The sequence below is a fragment of the Typopeltis vanoorti genome, chromosome 10, assembly GCF_054136105.1.
Source record: "Typopeltis vanoorti isolate ZY-2024b chromosome 10, IOZ_Tvanoo_1.0, whole genome shotgun sequence".
Lineage (NCBI taxonomy): Eukaryota > Metazoa > Arthropoda > Arachnida > Uropygi > Thelyphonidae > Typopeltis > Typopeltis vanoorti.
The window spans coordinates 105,931,967-105,949,664 of NC_143558.1; the positions used below are offsets into that span (position 1 = coordinate 105,931,967).

Below are 17,698 nucleotides of genomic sequence, written 5' to 3' on the forward strand. Positions count from 1 at the left end.
CAAATAAGTCTCATTGTCCAGTTCCCCATTCTCATATTTGCCCACATTACTCTACTTGAGACTGACTGCCATTCAAGAAGATTAGCCTCGTATTTTGTGTTGAATACTATGGCTACTCCTTCTTTTCCTTGATTGTTATTGCCTGAATATAACATTTTATATTTATTGCTCAGAAAGATCTCACCAGTTTTGATCTTTTTTGTTTCAGTCACCCCTATTATGTTGATCTGGTACTTATCTAATTCCTCAGCTAGCTCCATTTCTTTGCCATTCAGGCTTCTTACGTTGATAGTACTGATCTTTAACTCTGGTGATGTTGAGTTGGGGTTTGTTTTCAGATTTGTTCCAGTAGCTGACTTTTCACTGTTCGCCCTGGTTCCCTGGCGAAAACAACGGGGGCCTTGTTTAACCTGGCGACGCCCCAGCTGGCATGAAATTTTGTCATGTTGTACCATCATTTTTTATTTTGGTTTAACCAATAAGAATACAATTTGGTCGGCTAAATCCCAAATTGCCAGCCCATCCTCGTTCGTTCAGTATCAAAGTAGATACCCAACAGGGTGCACCACGAGAAGGTGAGGATTGGACATTAGGTCAGAAGCCCTGGTCGGTTCTCTGCATTCTTTTAAAGGCTATGTGGAGGTCTCCTCTCAGTTATACAGCTTTGACCCTTAAGCACCCCCTGGACAAACCTTGGTATAAAAATTAATAACAGAAACTTAACATTCGGTTTAACCAATAAGAATACAATTTGGTCGGCTAAATCCCAAATTGCCAGCCCATCCTCGTTCGTTCAGTATCAAAGTAGATACCCAACAGGGTGCACCACGAGAAGGTGAGGATTGGACATTAGGTCAGAAGCCCTGGTCGGTTCTCCGCATTCCTTTAAAGGCTATGTGGGGGTCTACTCTCAGTTATACAGCTTTGACCCTTTAGCACCCCCTGGACAAACCTTGGTATAAAAATTAATAACAGAAACTTAACACACCTAAGATATGCGGATGATATCATAATTTTTGCAAACACTCCAGAAGACCTTAATATAATGAAGACCTATATCATGAAAGCAGAAAAGTCGGTCTAAAAATAAACAGAGAAAAAACTAAAATCATGTTTAATCATTTTGTAACACCAAAATACATAATAGAAAATAATTTCTTGGAAAGAGTCTCTTCATGTACATACTTAGGTCGTCTCATTGATCTAAACTGCAGATTCCAAAAGGAAATAAATAGGAGAGTTCAATTTGCCTGGGGGTGCATTCAGAAAATTGAAAAGCATTTTTCAAAACAATGATGTCCCACTCTGTTTAAAAAGGAAGACATTTAACCAGTGTATACTTCCACTCATCACATGTGGTTGTGAAACTTGGTAGCTAACAAAAGCACTTGCGAATAAACTAACAACAACAACTCAAAGAAAAATGGAGAGGTTGATGCGAGGCATCACATTAAAAGATAAGAAGCGAAACACCTGGATAAGAAGCCAGACTCACATCATTGACATCATTCTTCACCATAAGCAACTAAAATGGAAATAGGCCGGACATCTATCCAGAAGAGAAGATGAGCGATAGACCACCATACTAACGAAATGGATTTCAAAAGAAGGGAAACGAGGCAGAGAACGTCCTAAAAGAAGGTGGAGTGATGAACTGACAAATTTTTTTGGAAAAAATTGGTAACCAATGCCAAGAACAGAGAAAGGTGGAAAGAACTGGAGGAGGCCTTTGTCCAGCAATGGAGAGAAAATGGCTGAAAAGAAGAAGATCCCATTCTCATGAAAATAACATCCTGCAAAACTTGAGGTCAGTGGGGAGGAAGGAGGAACGCTGGAGAGTGAATTGGAGGTATTATTATTATTATCTGAGACTTCCAGGGAGTCAAGGACTCATCGAGGAAGGCTGTAAATTACCCAACCCAGCTATCATACCTACCCTTGAATTCATTCACACTAGATGCACTCACTCGATGTATACACGATGATTTGAATAAACTCGATATTAATCAGGATGTAGGACTTGTTGATATATTATTATTACATGACACTTCCAGGGAGTCCAAAGACTCATCGAGAGAGGGCACCTACACTACAACTCTCTGTCTCCACCAATTACAAAGAACCACAACTCCATTGTCATCTACACGAACGGCATTGACCACCCACTAGTATTTTCGCAATCCCAAACATCCATGCCCACGGCGTGATTCGAACCCGCAACCTTTTGGCTGGAGAGCGGATATGCTAACCACTCGTCCAACCAGGCCAGATGTGTCTTGAAGTGACTTCTCAAGGAGTTAACAACAGCTTTAATTTACCTCTTTAACATGAGTCTTAGATTTTTCCAAGTTCCAAAGGAGTGGAAAGACGAGAAAATTGTCATCATCATCAAATTCTTGACATGTACTCTCAAGGGGTGTACAGGATATGATAGTACTACATGAAAAACTTACATTATCACTAACTTCCTATCTAGAGTTATCCTCCAAATCAATCTGTTACCTGTCAAGACACCAATATTATGAGATCTTATATTTCTGTCATGTAAGGCACTTTTTAACGTATCAATCCACCTATATCTTGGTCTTCCTCTGGATCTTTTCCCTGCAGACCTGGCAGAGAACACCTGTTTTGCCAGTCTTTCCTCTCTTGTTTAAGTGACCATACCACCTGAGATTAGCTCTGCTAACACAATCCTGGATGTTAACAGTGTCATGTTCTTTCCTAATATCCTCATTTGTAATATGATATTGCAATTGATGCCGTCTCTTCAGACCACTAATCTTTCTTAGGACTCTCGTATCTGTGGTCTCTAGTCTTTGGTCAAGTGGTTTATTTCTAACCTAGCTCTCAGATCCATAATTAAAGTTGATTTGAATGCTGTCTTATATACAGCTAATTTCTTATTCCATATAAATTTATTCAGTTGACTTCCTAACATGCCAGCTTTGTTAATTCTGTTGTCTGTTTCCATATTTAATTTACCATCTAAAAATTGTACTTAAGTAGCTGAAATGTTTTACTTGCTCTATAGGTTCTCCATTCACGATGCAGTTGATATTTTCCATGTTTCTGCCTATTTTCATTGTCTTTATTTTATTATTGCTGATTTCCATACCAAATTTATGGCAACAGTTATTCAGGGAATCTTGCAGACTTGTACTGGATTTATTTAAAAGTGTAGAGCTCTACTCCAATCATCAGGAATTCGTCCCTCTGTCCAGGCCTTCTGAACTATGCAGTGCAACCACTGTACAACTTTTATATCTCCATACTTGAGCATTTCTGGTCGAATATCATCTATTCCTGCTGCCTTCCCACATTTCAGGCTTTTGATGGCTTTTTCTACTTCAAGTATGGATATGTATTCCTGACTGCATGCCTGGTCAGTGTTTTTTACCACTGTGCTATCATCACTGCTTGTTTCATTTAGCAGTTTTTCAAAGTAATTACTCCATACTTCAAGGATATCTTTTTCTCCTGTTTTCATGTCTCCTTTATCATCTCTAATTCCCTTTACAGCACTCTTTCCTCCATTTCTGAGCTGCTTCAACATCCTCCAGAATATCTTGTTATCTTCTTGATATTTATTTTCTATGTTCTTGCCAAAGTCCTCCCATGACTTTTGTTTAGCCAGTTTTACATAGTGTTTAGCTTTCTTACATTTGTCTCTGTATTCTCTAAGAGCACAAGCTGACTTATTTGCCAGGAACCTTTGATATGCTCTCTTCTTTTCCTTCATTATCTCTTTAACTCCCTGTGTCCAATATGGAGTTCTAATTTTTCTATCCTAGCAGACAACCTCACCACATGCCTCTCTAGCTGAATTAATCAGTGTTTTCTTCAGGGTTTGCCAATGAATCTCCAAAGTTTGGTTCCTGCTATCAAACTCTTTCATTTTTTCTTGAATAATATCCGTGTATCTGAAATAATATTGAAATTGTATCTGAATAATATTTGTGTATCGTTTGGTCTACAATTCACATCTGAGAGTTGCTCAACTTTTATTCTCTTTAAAACTTTCTTATATGTTCTTTTCAATATGAAAGTCAGTTTTATCCTGCTGAAGAGACCAAATGGTGATCACTTTTCAATTTCAATTCCTCTGTACACTCTGGTGTCCTGCACCAGTTGGAAAACATTACTATCAACAATAAGATAGTCAATGAGACTTTTCTTATTCCTTGCCTCTTCTCTCCATGTGAATTTGTGCACATTTTTATATTGGAAAATTGTTAGTAATAACAAGTCCATGTCCTGAGCAGAAATCCAACAGGTATTTGCTATTATTATTAGCTTTGCTCTTTTCTCCAAATTTTCCCAAAATAATTTTGTATGTCTGACAATCATTTCCTACTCTGCTATTTAGATCCCCAACAAGGACTAACTTTTTCTTTTTTCATTGTGTCAGCTGATTTCTCTAAAGCCTCAAAAAATCTCTCCACTTCTACCTTAGTAGAACCTTCTGTGGGATCATAAGTCTCATTGTCCAGTTCCCCATTCTCATGTTTTCCCACATGAGAATGGGGAACATCACTTTACTTGAGACTGCCTGCCATTCAATAAGATTAGCCTCGTATTTAGTGTTGAATACTATGGCTACTCCTTTTCCTTGATTGTTGTTGTTGTTGTCTGCTTGCAACATTTTGTATTTATTGCTCAGAAAGGTCTCGCCAGTTTTTGTCTTTTTTGTTTCAGTCACCCCTATTATGTTGATCTGGTACTTATGTAATTCCTCAGCTAGCTCGATTTCTTTGCCATTCATGCTTCTTATGTGGATAGTACCGATCTTGAATTCTGGCGATGTTGAGTTGGGGTAAGTTTTAGGATTTGTTCCAGTAGGTAGCTGACTTTTTGCTGTTTGCCATGGTTTCCTGATGAAAACAACGGGGGGCCTTGTTTAACCGGGCGATTCCCCATCCGGCATGAAATTCTGTCATGTTGTACTATCATTTGAAATTTTGGCATAAGCCAATAAGAATACAATTTCGAATAAATTCCAGATTTTCAGCCTATCCTCATCTGTTCAATATGCAGGTAGATACCTAACAGGGTGCACCACAAGAAGGTGAGGATGGCTATGTGGAGGTCTCCTCTCAGTTATATAGCTTTGACCGTTAAGCACCCGTAAATCAACAATATCTGCAAGCAAATATTTACAACAACAACAAATCATCATCATCTCTGGATTAAAGGTTAGAGATGCACTAGGTTTGTCTCATGTTTGGGTGGTGGTTGTGCTTTATAGTCCTTTATCCAAGGGACATGGCTTGTGCATTTCTTCCTCTCTCATACATATCCTGTTGGTGTAATGGTGATGGCTCTTACGGATAGCACACACACACCTCTTGGCATCAGTTTTTTCCCTCCAGCTCATTGGATGACCAGTGTAAATCTCCTCCTATTATTCTACAAACTGTCCATAGTATTGTTTGACTTTCTGTTTTATTTCTTACCTGCTTTGTCTTTGTTTTCTTTATTTAATATTTGTGAATGGTCGACAGCCTCAACTATTGTCTGCTGCCATCTATCTATTTCTATCATCATCATCATCAAATTCCTGCCATGTACCCTCAAGGGGTGTACAGGATATGATAGTACTACATGAAAAATTTACATCATTACTAATTTCCTATCTACAATTTTCCTCCAAATCAGTCTGTTACTTGTGAAGACTCCAACACTATCAGATCTTATATTTCTATCGTCTAAGGCACTATATACTGTATCAATCCACCTATATCTTGGTCTTCCTTTGGGTTGTTTTACTGCCAACCTGGCAGAGAACACTTGTTTTGCTAATCTTTCCTCGCACATTCTGTTTAAGTGACCATACCACCTGAGATTAGCTCTGCTAACGTATTCCTCGATGCTGACAATGTCAAGTTCTTTCCTAATATCCTCGTTTTTAATATGATATTGCCATTGATGCCATCTGTTCATGCCTATAATCTTTCTCAGGACTCTCATATCTGTGGTCTTTAGTCTTTGTTCAAGTGTTTTACTTCTGACCCAGCTCTCAGATCCATAAGTTAAAACTGGCCTGAACGCTGTCTCGTATACAGCTAATTTATTGTTCTGACTAATTTCTCTCTTATCCCATATAAATTTATTCAATTGACTTCCCACCATACCAGCTTTGCTGATTCTGTTGTCTATTTCTATATTTAATTTACTATCTTCAGTAAAAATCATGCCTAAGTAGCTGAAATGTTTTACTTGTTCCACAGGTTTCTCCATTCACAACACAGTTGATATTTTCAATGATTCTGCCTATTTTCATTCTCTTTGTCTTTTTAATACTGACCTTCATACCATATCTATTACAACAGTTATTCAATTTAGTCAGAGAATCTTGCAGACGTAGCAGATTTATTTAGAAGTATAACATCATCCGCATAAAGCAAAGAGCTGACATTAACATCTCCAATTTTGATATCAGGTTTAATACCACATTCCTTCATAATGTGATCCATATAGATAATGAATAACAGAGGGGATAATGTACATCCTTGTCTCACACCAGATTTAACATTAAACCATCTTCCTGTACTTCCTTCAATTTTAAATGCTGACTTACAACTCAAATAAAGACTAGGTATTGCTTGATATAATGCCCCATTGACACCATATAACTGTAGCGTATTGAATAGCTTCTCTCTTGGCACCTTGTCATATGCCTTTTCCAAATCGACAAAACTTAAATACAGATCTTTGTTATATTCCCATGCTTTCTCGACTACTTGTAAAGTGAAGATCTGATACTGATAGCCTCTATCTGGCCTGAATCCAGCTTGTTCTTCAACAAGCTTTTCTTCCACAATTCTTCTCGACCGTTTCTCAAGTATACCTGCATAGATCTTGCCAGGAACACTCAGTAGGGAAATACCTCTGTAATTCTGACATTCAGTTTTATTTCCCTTTTTATATATGGGTACTATGAGAGCTCTACTCCAATCATCGGGAATTCGTCCCTCTGTCCAGGCTTTCTGAACTATGCAGTGCAGCCACTGTAACACTCTTATACCACCATACTTCAGCATTTCTGGTCGAATATCATCTACTCCTGCTGCCTTTCCACATTTCAAGCCTTTGATGGCATTTTCTACTTCAAGTATGGATATGTATTCCTGACTGCATGCCTGGTCAGTGTTTTTTTACCACTGTGCTGTCATCACAGCATGTTTCATTTAGCAGTTTTTCAAAGTAATTACTCCATAATTCAAGGATATCTTTTTCTCCCGTTTTCATGTCACGTATGTTATCTCTAACTCCTTTTACAGCACTCTTTCCTCCATTCTTAAGCTTCTTCAACAATCTCCAGAATATTTTGCCACCTTCTTGATATTTATTTTCTATATTCCTGCCAGTTCTACTATATCTTATTTCCCATGCTCTATTGTCTAATAATTTTATATGTTTTACGACTGTGCCAATAGACTATATATTGAGTGCAAGGTTATAAGATCTTAAATCAAAGACAAAGCAGATTTTGTTTGTATTCCCTGTTTATATTAATCCTTACTTGAAAGTAGTTGTGGCTTAATTATAAATCCCATAAACTTTTCTCTTATGCAGGATCAGTCCAATGTGTTCTCAAACTATTTAAGTCAAAAGGCAATATTTACAGAATTATTCACATATGTATACAATGTCATTACAATTCTCTTGATAGTCTCATTTCTTTCTAATCTAACCTTAGTTCTAAACTAATTCACAATCTAGCATAACTTTAACTGAATATAGGGCATACCTTGTTTAAGCCTTAATTAATATACATTATCTCATAAACACTTGACATACATTCTTGTTCAGTATTATAACTGCTTACAATTTTTGTTCAGCATGCTGTCTTTCACATTAACCTTTCATGTGTAAGTCTTCTTCTTATCTTTCTGCCAGCTCATTCCTGATTTTCCCACTAAATTTCTTCCTTGTCCGAGTTGGCTATTATTCCTTGCTGCATAAGACCCGTAATTTGGCGGCGATGTACAGCTCTTTCCTTTTGAGACAATTGACACAATACTTCTCACGTGGCGATGAACCCAAGCAGAAGACTCGGAATCTACAACGCTTTCCTGTAGATTTCTGGCGGACCCAGGTAAGAGAAGTTTTGAGAACCGACAAACTTCATCCTCTTTCAATTCCTGACAACAACTTTACATGATGGTGGACCCAGGTAACAGAAGGCTTAGAAAACTTTAAGACAATTTTCTTCTTATGACCTGCTTTATATATGCCCAGACATCCCTTTTGTGTCTTATGTGCCTTTTGAAAATGGTCACATATTGACCTTTGAACATGCTGACGTTATTCTTCGTACGTCTTTGGAATTCTCTATCCATGGTAATTCTTACAATTCTTCACTATAGTCACGTATCGACCTTTGGACATGATGACGTCATGCATTTTTGGAAATTTCCATCTATCACAATTCCTGGAATTCTTCACTATTGTTATAATTAGACTTACTGATTTAACATTAGTTAATATCATTACATGATGACGTCATGAGCGACATTATTTTAACAAAGGCTCATTACAAAATTATTACAAAAATTAACATTTCTCCAAAAACAAAAAACATGTACAAATGAACACGATAAGTTAAGAAGTCACATATCACGAGAGATTTTACAAAGGCTTATCTTTCTCAAAAAAATTTTTCTTTCTTTCTTTCTTTCCCATGCCCTCAGGAGATGACCTTCACCATTCTTAATATTATACTTAGTACCCTCCTTAGGACTAATTTTTTGCTCAGAAGTTGCCGGCTTAATTGAATTAAGTCATTTGTTTTCCTAATCCTATTAACAAATATTCTTGTCTTATAGGTTTTAAACTTATTTTGTGTTATATTCACGCTGGATTTTCCCCAGTTTTGTATCTTGGGTGTCTCATTTGCTTCATCTATTTTGGCATCTTGAATTTGTTCGCCCTCCTTTTGAGAATTTATTTGGACAACCTCTGTAATACTATCTTTATGACTTACAATCATACTTTCTTTTTGAAAGAACTTACATTTGGAATAATTTAGGGATAACTTATCTTCACCCACAGAATTTTCCAATTTTTCAGCATCATTTACTAGGTCTTCATTTAATCTTATTATATCGTCTTTTTTATCTTTATTTATTGTTTCCTTTTCAAGAGCCTCTTTCTGTTCTACTCTAGAGCACTCATTAGATTCCTGTGATGTGCAATCAGAGCGCTTATTTGGGTTATATTCTACCCCACAAAGAGAAATTGTGTCCTCGAAAAGGTTACAGGAAAACTAGCATTTCCTTAAAAAATCCAAGCCAAGAATTACTCGAATATTTGAATTTGAAGTTTCAGGGAGAATAATCAACTCTTGAGAAATGCTTAAGAGAAAACATGGAATGTTAAGCAACACATTCGTCTTCTTTGATGTGAAAATCTCCTTTTCAGAGATGCCTATCAGCCTGATTGGTTCACTTAATTTAACAATGTATTCTTCAGGAATTACTGAGATGTACATGTGCCATATATAGATAATATATAGATTCTGTATCTAACAGAATCTCACAAGGCACGTTCTCAATCAGACCTTGTAGGACTGTTAAAGGCTTCTCATGTGTTACCTCAACACTACTAAGTTGACTACACAAGTTGCAATTAAATATGCTAGTTTGGTTACTCGGTAAGTTGCTATTTACTAACACAATGTTTGAGTTACAACTTATTCCTTTTCTTTCCTTATAATCTAACTTTTTCCATCTATAACAGTACTTAGCTTTATGTCCTATTTTGTTACAGTTGTAGCAATTACTCAGAACTCTTTCCCTGCTCATAGTTTCACTAGACGATTTATCCGATGCATTACAAGAGTCATTGCTTTGAGCTCCTCTAACATTTTGATTAATCTCTCTTGCCCTTCTAGTATCAGTCTTTGTTGTTTCTCTTGATACCAATAAGTCTTCCTGGCACTGGCAGTATTCCTCTGATCATATTAAAAGCTTATGCTATGGAACTTGCATGCACCTCATATCATCTCAGCCATCTGGCTATTGCCTGTTTTCTCTGGCTTCAGTACTCTCAAAAATAGTTGATAAGATTGTCAATGGTCAGCTCAACTACTTCACTTGGAGACTCACCAGTTACTTAGTGATCACTGGTATGGATTCCATCATTCTTGTTCCACAGCAGATCTTCTGGCCAAGCTCTCCCACCTTTGGACACGGGACTCAAACTACCACCTTAGAGGAGTATTCCTTTCCTTCCTATCGTAAATGGATTGCCAGCATTCTCCCATTTGTTCCTTACAGATCATAGTTTCCTTTCATCAAATTTTTCAATGCTAGACTATTTAACTGCCATTAACTCCTTGCAACATCACTCCAAAACACACTACAATATATCATCAAGCCCTACAACGTAACTTCATGTTTATTCAATTCATTCAATTTCCTATTATACATCTGCTGCTGACTCACCATCAGTCACACGACTCTTCTCCCTTCACTCAGATAATATCACATTTGCTATGACATAGATAAATAAATATATAGATATAAATATAGATAAAAAAAAAATAAATAAATATAGGGAGTGCTTAAGGGTCAAAGCTGTATAACTGAGAGGAGACCTTCACATAGCCTTTAAAGGAATGCGGAGAACCCACCAGGGCTTCTGACCTAATGTCCAATCCTCACCTTCTCGTGGTGCACCCTGTTGGGTATCTACTTGGATACTGAACGGACGAGGATGGGCTGGCAATTTGGGATTTAGCCGACCAAATTGTATTCTTATTCGTTAAACCAAAATATAGAATGATGGTACAACATGACAAAATTTCATGCCGGCTGGGGCGTCGCCCGGTTAAACAAGGCCCCCGTTGTTTTCGCCAGGGAACCAGGGTGAACAGCGAAAAGTCAGCTACTGGAACAAATCTGAAAATAAACCCCAACCCAACATCACCAGAGTTAAAGATTGGTACTATCAATGTAAGAAGCCTGAATGGCAAAGAAATGGAGCTAGCTGAGGAATTAGATAAGTACCAGATCGACATAATAGGGGTGACTGAAACAAAAAAGACCAAAACTGGTGAGATCTTTCTGAGCAATAAATACAAAATGTTATATTCAGGCAATGACAATCAAGGAAAAGAAGGAGTAGCCATAGTATTCAACACAAAATACGAGGCTAATCTTCTTTAATGGCAGTCAGTCTCAAGTAGAGTAATATGGGCAAATATGAGAATGGGGAACTAGACAATGAGACTTATTTATGCCTATGGTCCCACAGAAGGTTCTACTAAGGTAGAAGTGGAGGAATTTTTTGAGGCTTTAGAAAAAGCAACTGACACAATGAAAAAGGAAAAGTTGGTCCTTGTTGGGGATCTAAATAGCAGAGTAGGAAATGATTGTGAGACATACAAAAATATTTTGGGAAAATTTGGAGAAAAGAGCAAAGCTAATAATAATGGCAAATATCTGTTGGATTTCTGCTCAGGATATGGACTGGTTATTGCTAACACCATGTTCCAACATAAAAATGTGCACAAATTCACATGGAGAGCAGAGGCTAGGAATAAGAAAAGTCTCATTGACTATGTTATTGTTGATAGTGATGTTTTCTCCCTGGTGCAGGACACCAGAGTGTACAGAGGATTTGAAATTGGAAGTCATCACTATTTAGTTTTGAGTAGGATAAAATTGAATTTCATATTGAAAAGAATAACATGTAAGAAAGATTTAAAGCGAATAAAAGTTGAGCAGCTCTCAGATGTGAGCTGTAGACTAAAATACACAAAGATTATTGAAGGAAAAATGAAAGAGTTTGAGAACAGGAATCAAACCTTGGAGATTCAGTGGCAAACTCTGAAGAAAACATTGATTGATTCTGCCAGAGAGGCATGTGGTGAGGTTGTTTGTAAGGATAAAAAAATCAGAACTCCCTGGTGGACACAGGAGGTTAAAGAGGCAGTAAAGGAAAAGAAGAAAGCATACCAAAAGTTCCTGTCAAATAAGTCAGCTTGTGCTATTAGAGAATATAGAGACAAATGCAAGAATGCTGAACACTGTGTAAAACTAGCTAAACAAAAATCATGGGAGGACTTTGGCAAGAATATAGAAAATAAATATCAAGAAGGTGGCAAAATATTCTGGAGGTTGTTGAAGAAGCTTAAGAATGGAGGAAAGAGTGCTATAAAAGGAATTAGAGATGATAAAGGTGAGATGAAAACGGGAGAAAAAGATATCCTTGAAGTATGGAGTAATTACTTTGAAAAACTGCTAAATGAAACAAGCAGTGATGATAGCACAGTGGTAAAAAACACTGACCAGGCATGCAGTCAGGAATACATATCCATACTTGAAGTGGAAAAAGCCATCAAAGGCTTGAAATGTGGAAAGGCAGCAGGAGTAGATGATATTCGACCAGAAATGCTGAAGTATGGTGGTATAAGAGTCTTACAGTGGCTGCACTGCATAGTTCAGAAAGCCTGGGCAGAGGGACGAATTCCCGATGATTGGAGTAGAGCTCTCATAGTACCCATATATAAAAAGTGAAATAAAACTGCATGTGGGAATTACAGAGGTATTTCCCTACTGAGTGTTCCTGGCAAGATCTATCCAAGAATACTTGAGAAACGGTTGAGAAAAATTGTGGAAGAAAAGCTTGGTGAAGAACAAGCTGGATTCAGGCCAAATAGAGGCTGTCAGGATCAGATCTTCACTTTACGACAAATAGTCGAGAAAGCATGGGAATATAACAAAGATCTGTATTTAAGTTTTGTCGATCTGGAAAAGGCATATGACAAGGTCCCAAGAGAGAAGCTATTCAATACGCTGCAGTTATATGGTGTCAATGGGACATTATATCAAGCAATACTTAGTATTTATTTGAGTTGTAAGTCAGCAGTTAGAATTGAAGGAAGTACAGGAAGATGGTTTAATGTTAAATCTGGCGTGAGACAAGGATGTACATTATCCCCTCTGTTATTCATTATCTATATAGATCACATTATGAAGGAAAGTGGTATTAAACATGATATCAAAATTGGAGATGTTAATGTCAGCTGTTTGCTTTATGCAGACGATGTTATACTTCTAAATAAATCCGCTACAAGTCTGCAAGATTCTCTGACTAAATTGAATAGCTCTTGTAATAGATATGGTATGAAGGTCAGCAATAAAAAGACAAAGACAATTAAAATAGGCAGAATCATTGAAAATGTCAACTGTGTTGTGAATGGAGAACCTGTGGAACAAGTAAAACATTTCAGCTATTTAGGCACGATTTTTACTGAAGATGGTAAATTAAATATAGAAATAGACAACAGTATGAGCAAAGCTGGTATGGTGGGAAGTCAATTGAATAAATTCATATGGAATAAGAGAGAAATTAGTCAGATCACTAAATTAGCTGTATACAAGACAGTGTTGAAACCAGTTTTAACTTATGGATCTGAGAACTAGATCCGAAGTAAAACACTTGACCAACGACTAGAGACTTCAGATATGAGAGTCCTGAGAAAGATTATAGGCGTGAACAGATGGCATCAATGGCAGTATCATATTAAAAACGAGGATATTAGGAAAGAACTTGACATTGTCAGCATCCAGGAATGCATTAGCAGAGCTAATCTCAGGTGGTATGGTCACTTAAACAGAATGGGCGAGGAAAGATTAGCAAAACAACTGTTCTCTGCCAGGTTGGCAGGAAAACGACCGAGAGGAAGACCAAGATATAGTGGATTGATACGGTACAAAGTGCTTTAGACGATAGAAATATAAGATCTGATAATATTGGAGTGTTGACAAGTAACAGACTGATTTGGAGGAAAATTGTAGATAGGAAATTAATAATGATGTAATTTTTTTCATGTAGTACTATCATATCCTGTACACCCGTTGAGGGTACATGCAGGAATTTGATGATGATGATGAATAAATATAGATAAAATATCTTTCTAAATTTCTCATTTAATATCTCAACTGTATTCTTCTTAGTGGGTATCATTCTTTTGCTAGCCATGTATCAAAAGAACGGATTATATTTGGATTATAATCTACCCCACAAAGAGAAATTGTGTCCTCGAAAAGGTTACACAATTTTTTTTTTTTTTTTGCTTCATTAGATAATTGCTGCTCATATTGCACCTACTTTTACTAAGAGAGTTGCCTTCATTTCCTGATCTTTGTACTCTTACAACTCATTATTATCACTCATCATGTGCTTCCTCTATAATGCTTTCTTCCAGATTGCACGCTTCATCTCTTTCACACCTACCTTATTTAATCTCTGACTTTTGGAATATATTTAAACATTGCGACTGCCAGATAACTCTTGCATAGGGTCCAAGCAGCATTGATATGCTTTCTATCCAATTCTTCATTTTACGATGTAGCTGCAAATTGTTCCTGAGCTCTTCATCCTACAATACAGCCAGTTGGTCAAAGAATGCATGCATTAACAAATAGTGTTGACCATTCATTCATGCTCTTCAGATTAGATGAGATAATGGATTTTTTTTAATTTTCTCATAACAGACTTCTTTATTCAGATATGAATTAGGAAAGTTTATTCACAGAGATGCACAAGTAGATGATGTACTGACATTCAGATCAGTTTTTTTTATTTTCTCAGGAAGTCCATTAGTAGTTAATAAGGAAAAGGAGTTGGAACTTATTAGAATGAAACTGAAACAGAAACAAGAGGTATGTTTTCTTTAAGTAAATTATGTCTTTTTTTCTGCTTTTTTTATTGATTTGAATTAGAAACTTTACTGAATTAGGAACTTTTATTTAATACTGTGTTGGATCTACTTTAGCCTGCACTACGGCACATATATGATTTGGCATAGATTCTACAGGGTTTTGGAATGCATCTGTGTCTACACCATTTTAGCTACTGTATTATTTTGCCAGCATTCACCAGACAGTTCTTTAACTAGGTCAGATTTGATGGAAGAGGATTTTGCTCCTTGATCTTTTTTTTTAACATCTCCCGTATATTTACAATGGGGTTCAGATGCAGTCTTTCTGGTGCCAGGGAAGATGGTGGAATAACTGTCATCTGCTGAATAAAAAGTCATCATTGCAGGATGGACTCAATCAGCAACAATGTTTAGATATTCTTTGGAGGACACCTGACTTTCAACAATATTATGGGACCCATTCTGTACTAATAGAACATGTCCCTCAGCATGACACCATCTCTAGAACCTTCAGTTGTGTTTATAAAGTGAACTGGGTTCATTGCTTCATGGAGCTTCTGCCAAACTCTCTGCTTACTGTTGGTACAGAACAAGGTGTACTGTGACTCGTCGGACCACAGGACAAAAGTCCTGTGGTCCGACAAGTCATGGTGACTGGACTCCGCTGTCCAGTTACGTTGTTCCTGACACCACAGTAGGCGACCTTTCTGTTTCGTCTACAGGTTCATTCCTATATGGAAACCACTGATTTTCAATTTCTTGTACGTAGTTCAGTGAGATATAGGACTGAAACAACTTTCATTAAATGCTTTAGTCAGTTGCTCCACACAAGAAATTCTGTTTGTCCATGCAAGCCTTCTCAAAAATGACAATCTTGTTTCTGATAGAGTAGCCAATCTTGAGGCATAACTGTGGTCTTAGGACCATAGACAACCAACGTGGGCTATTTTTCCACTGATTAAAACTCAGAGTATCTAACCTTTTCAGAAACCAGTCAGCTCTGCTGTTTTCAAAATCATGGCTCCAGCCAGTTGGGCATCCACAATCAGCCATTTTTTTTTCCTATTGCAGTCAGCACTGCTGATTATTACTGACCAGCAACAGTTGCCTAAAATACGTGGTGATGCACGTGAGCAAGTGTTATGCATATGCACTGTATAAGCGACATTTACACGCATCTCTTTCTAATTCACTTGCTGCTATTTTATTCATTATACATACACATGATATGTGTATAACGAACTACTAGAAAGTAGTGACTGAAGTCCCATGAGCACAGTGCCTTCCAGAAGAAAAACCTTCCACTGTAGCACACTATTCGCTATAAGAAACTACTCTTGCGGTTTCTATAAGTTAATTATAGTGAGAGTTGACTGTACTCTAGTAGATTGTGTGAAAACCATTCTAATTGAAAATGAAATATGGATATATACTTATTTAGCCTTATGTGTTAGTTATACATGTTCTTAAAGAACTTGAATGGTGTACTAACAAAACAGAAGTTTTATATATATATATATATATATACTAGCTGAGCCCTCCTGCTTCACTGAGGTGAACTTATACTGCCAGCAGTTCACTTCAGGATATTTACTCAAGTATTTAGTACTAGTGCTTTCATCGTGGTGTAGAATTGTGAGCATTTAACACTTCTTTGTAAACAACATTAGAAGTTTCATTATCCTTGACAAAAATAATTAAATTTCAGGACTGCTAACTCGGTAACATGCTATATATAACTGCCTGTGTCCAAAACATTCACCTCTTAAATCTAAACCTGCATAACTAAGGGTTTGTGCTTGGGCTTTATTAATTCTCATTGCAAAGCAAACTCTTATTGGAAATTGTAACCATTTGAAAGTATATGGATAGTCTGAATAAATGGAAGGTATCAGAGGAATGAAGACAATTTCTCCGATACCAGGACCTGTAAATATCACAGCTTCTATCATATTTGGTTTCAATGATTTTACTTGAAGCCTAGTTCTATTGCAAAGATTTGGGAGGTGCAAATTTTGGAGCAACATAACAGGACCACTCGTTTTCAATTTAATTTCATGACCAGGCCATCCAGGTGGATTAAGTAAATTTAAAAATTCCATACGAAAATTATCTGCATTCACAGGCGTATCTACTGATTTCTAAACACTGACGGATCCATTAACCCTATTAAGAACTCATTCATTATTGACATGACATCATTTCGAGGTGTGAGGATAGCTCTTTCCCCCTGAATCAAGAAGGTGACTTTTCTGTTATGTTCTCAATAGATAGGTAGACATTGCACAATAGTTCGTCTCTTTGCTGTACTATACCATTGCCATTTTTTAACATTTTTTGAGGAGCAGTAATGTGCGTTAGTCTCCATGTAGTTGAACACGCATTTGGTTTTAAGGTAGGCATTCACTTCATCCACCAGGATATGATGGGGAGTGTTTGTCAAAAATTACCAGAAATAAAACAGTTATTTCACCCATTCTTCGATTGTCTGATCTGATATCCCTCAGTATTCTGTCGATTGCTTCAACAGATGTTTTATGGGACATTGTACATTCATCCCAAACAATCAAAGAAACCTAAAATTTAACAATATCTGGCTACAGATAATAACAAAAGAACTTGATATTGCAATATCTAACAATACCTAAAAAAATTTTAACAACATCTGGCCACAAGATAGTGGCCAGATATTCTTAAACTGCAGTATGGGCCATGGAGGAAGGTAAAAAAAAAAAAAAATCACTGCTCCATAATCTGGAGGTATACATCGATGAAAATGCATAAACCATTTTTGGAACATCTTCTGTCTATTGGTGAAGGCATCATCAGAATCGGTGAATTTGTTCTAAGTGAACATCAAAAACAGACTTTGCTTTATATATATAGATTACAATTGTAAGAGAAAGCAGACCTTATTCCAAGAAACTTTAATAATTTCACTCTGTTTAGTCTCATATGCCTTGCTGCAGGAGTCAAGTGACTTATAGAACTTGTTCGTCATCGTAGCAAAATACCCACTAA

At 36.9% G+C, this 17,698-nt stretch overlaps 1 protein-coding gene across 1 annotated transcript in view; it reads left to right on the forward strand.

The window, feature by feature from the left end:
* Positions 1-17,698, forward strand: part of LOC150102650 (U4/U6.U5 tri-snRNP-associated protein 1) — a 323,990-nt gene that overhangs the window by 143,267 nt on the left and 163,025 nt on the right. Inside the window, exon 10 of the mRNA XM_090399032.1 lies at positions 14,608-14,678. Coding sequence (XP_090255158.1) covers positions 14,608-14,678 — 71 coding nt within the window. The remainder of the gene's footprint in view (positions 1-14,607; positions 14,679-17,698) is intronic.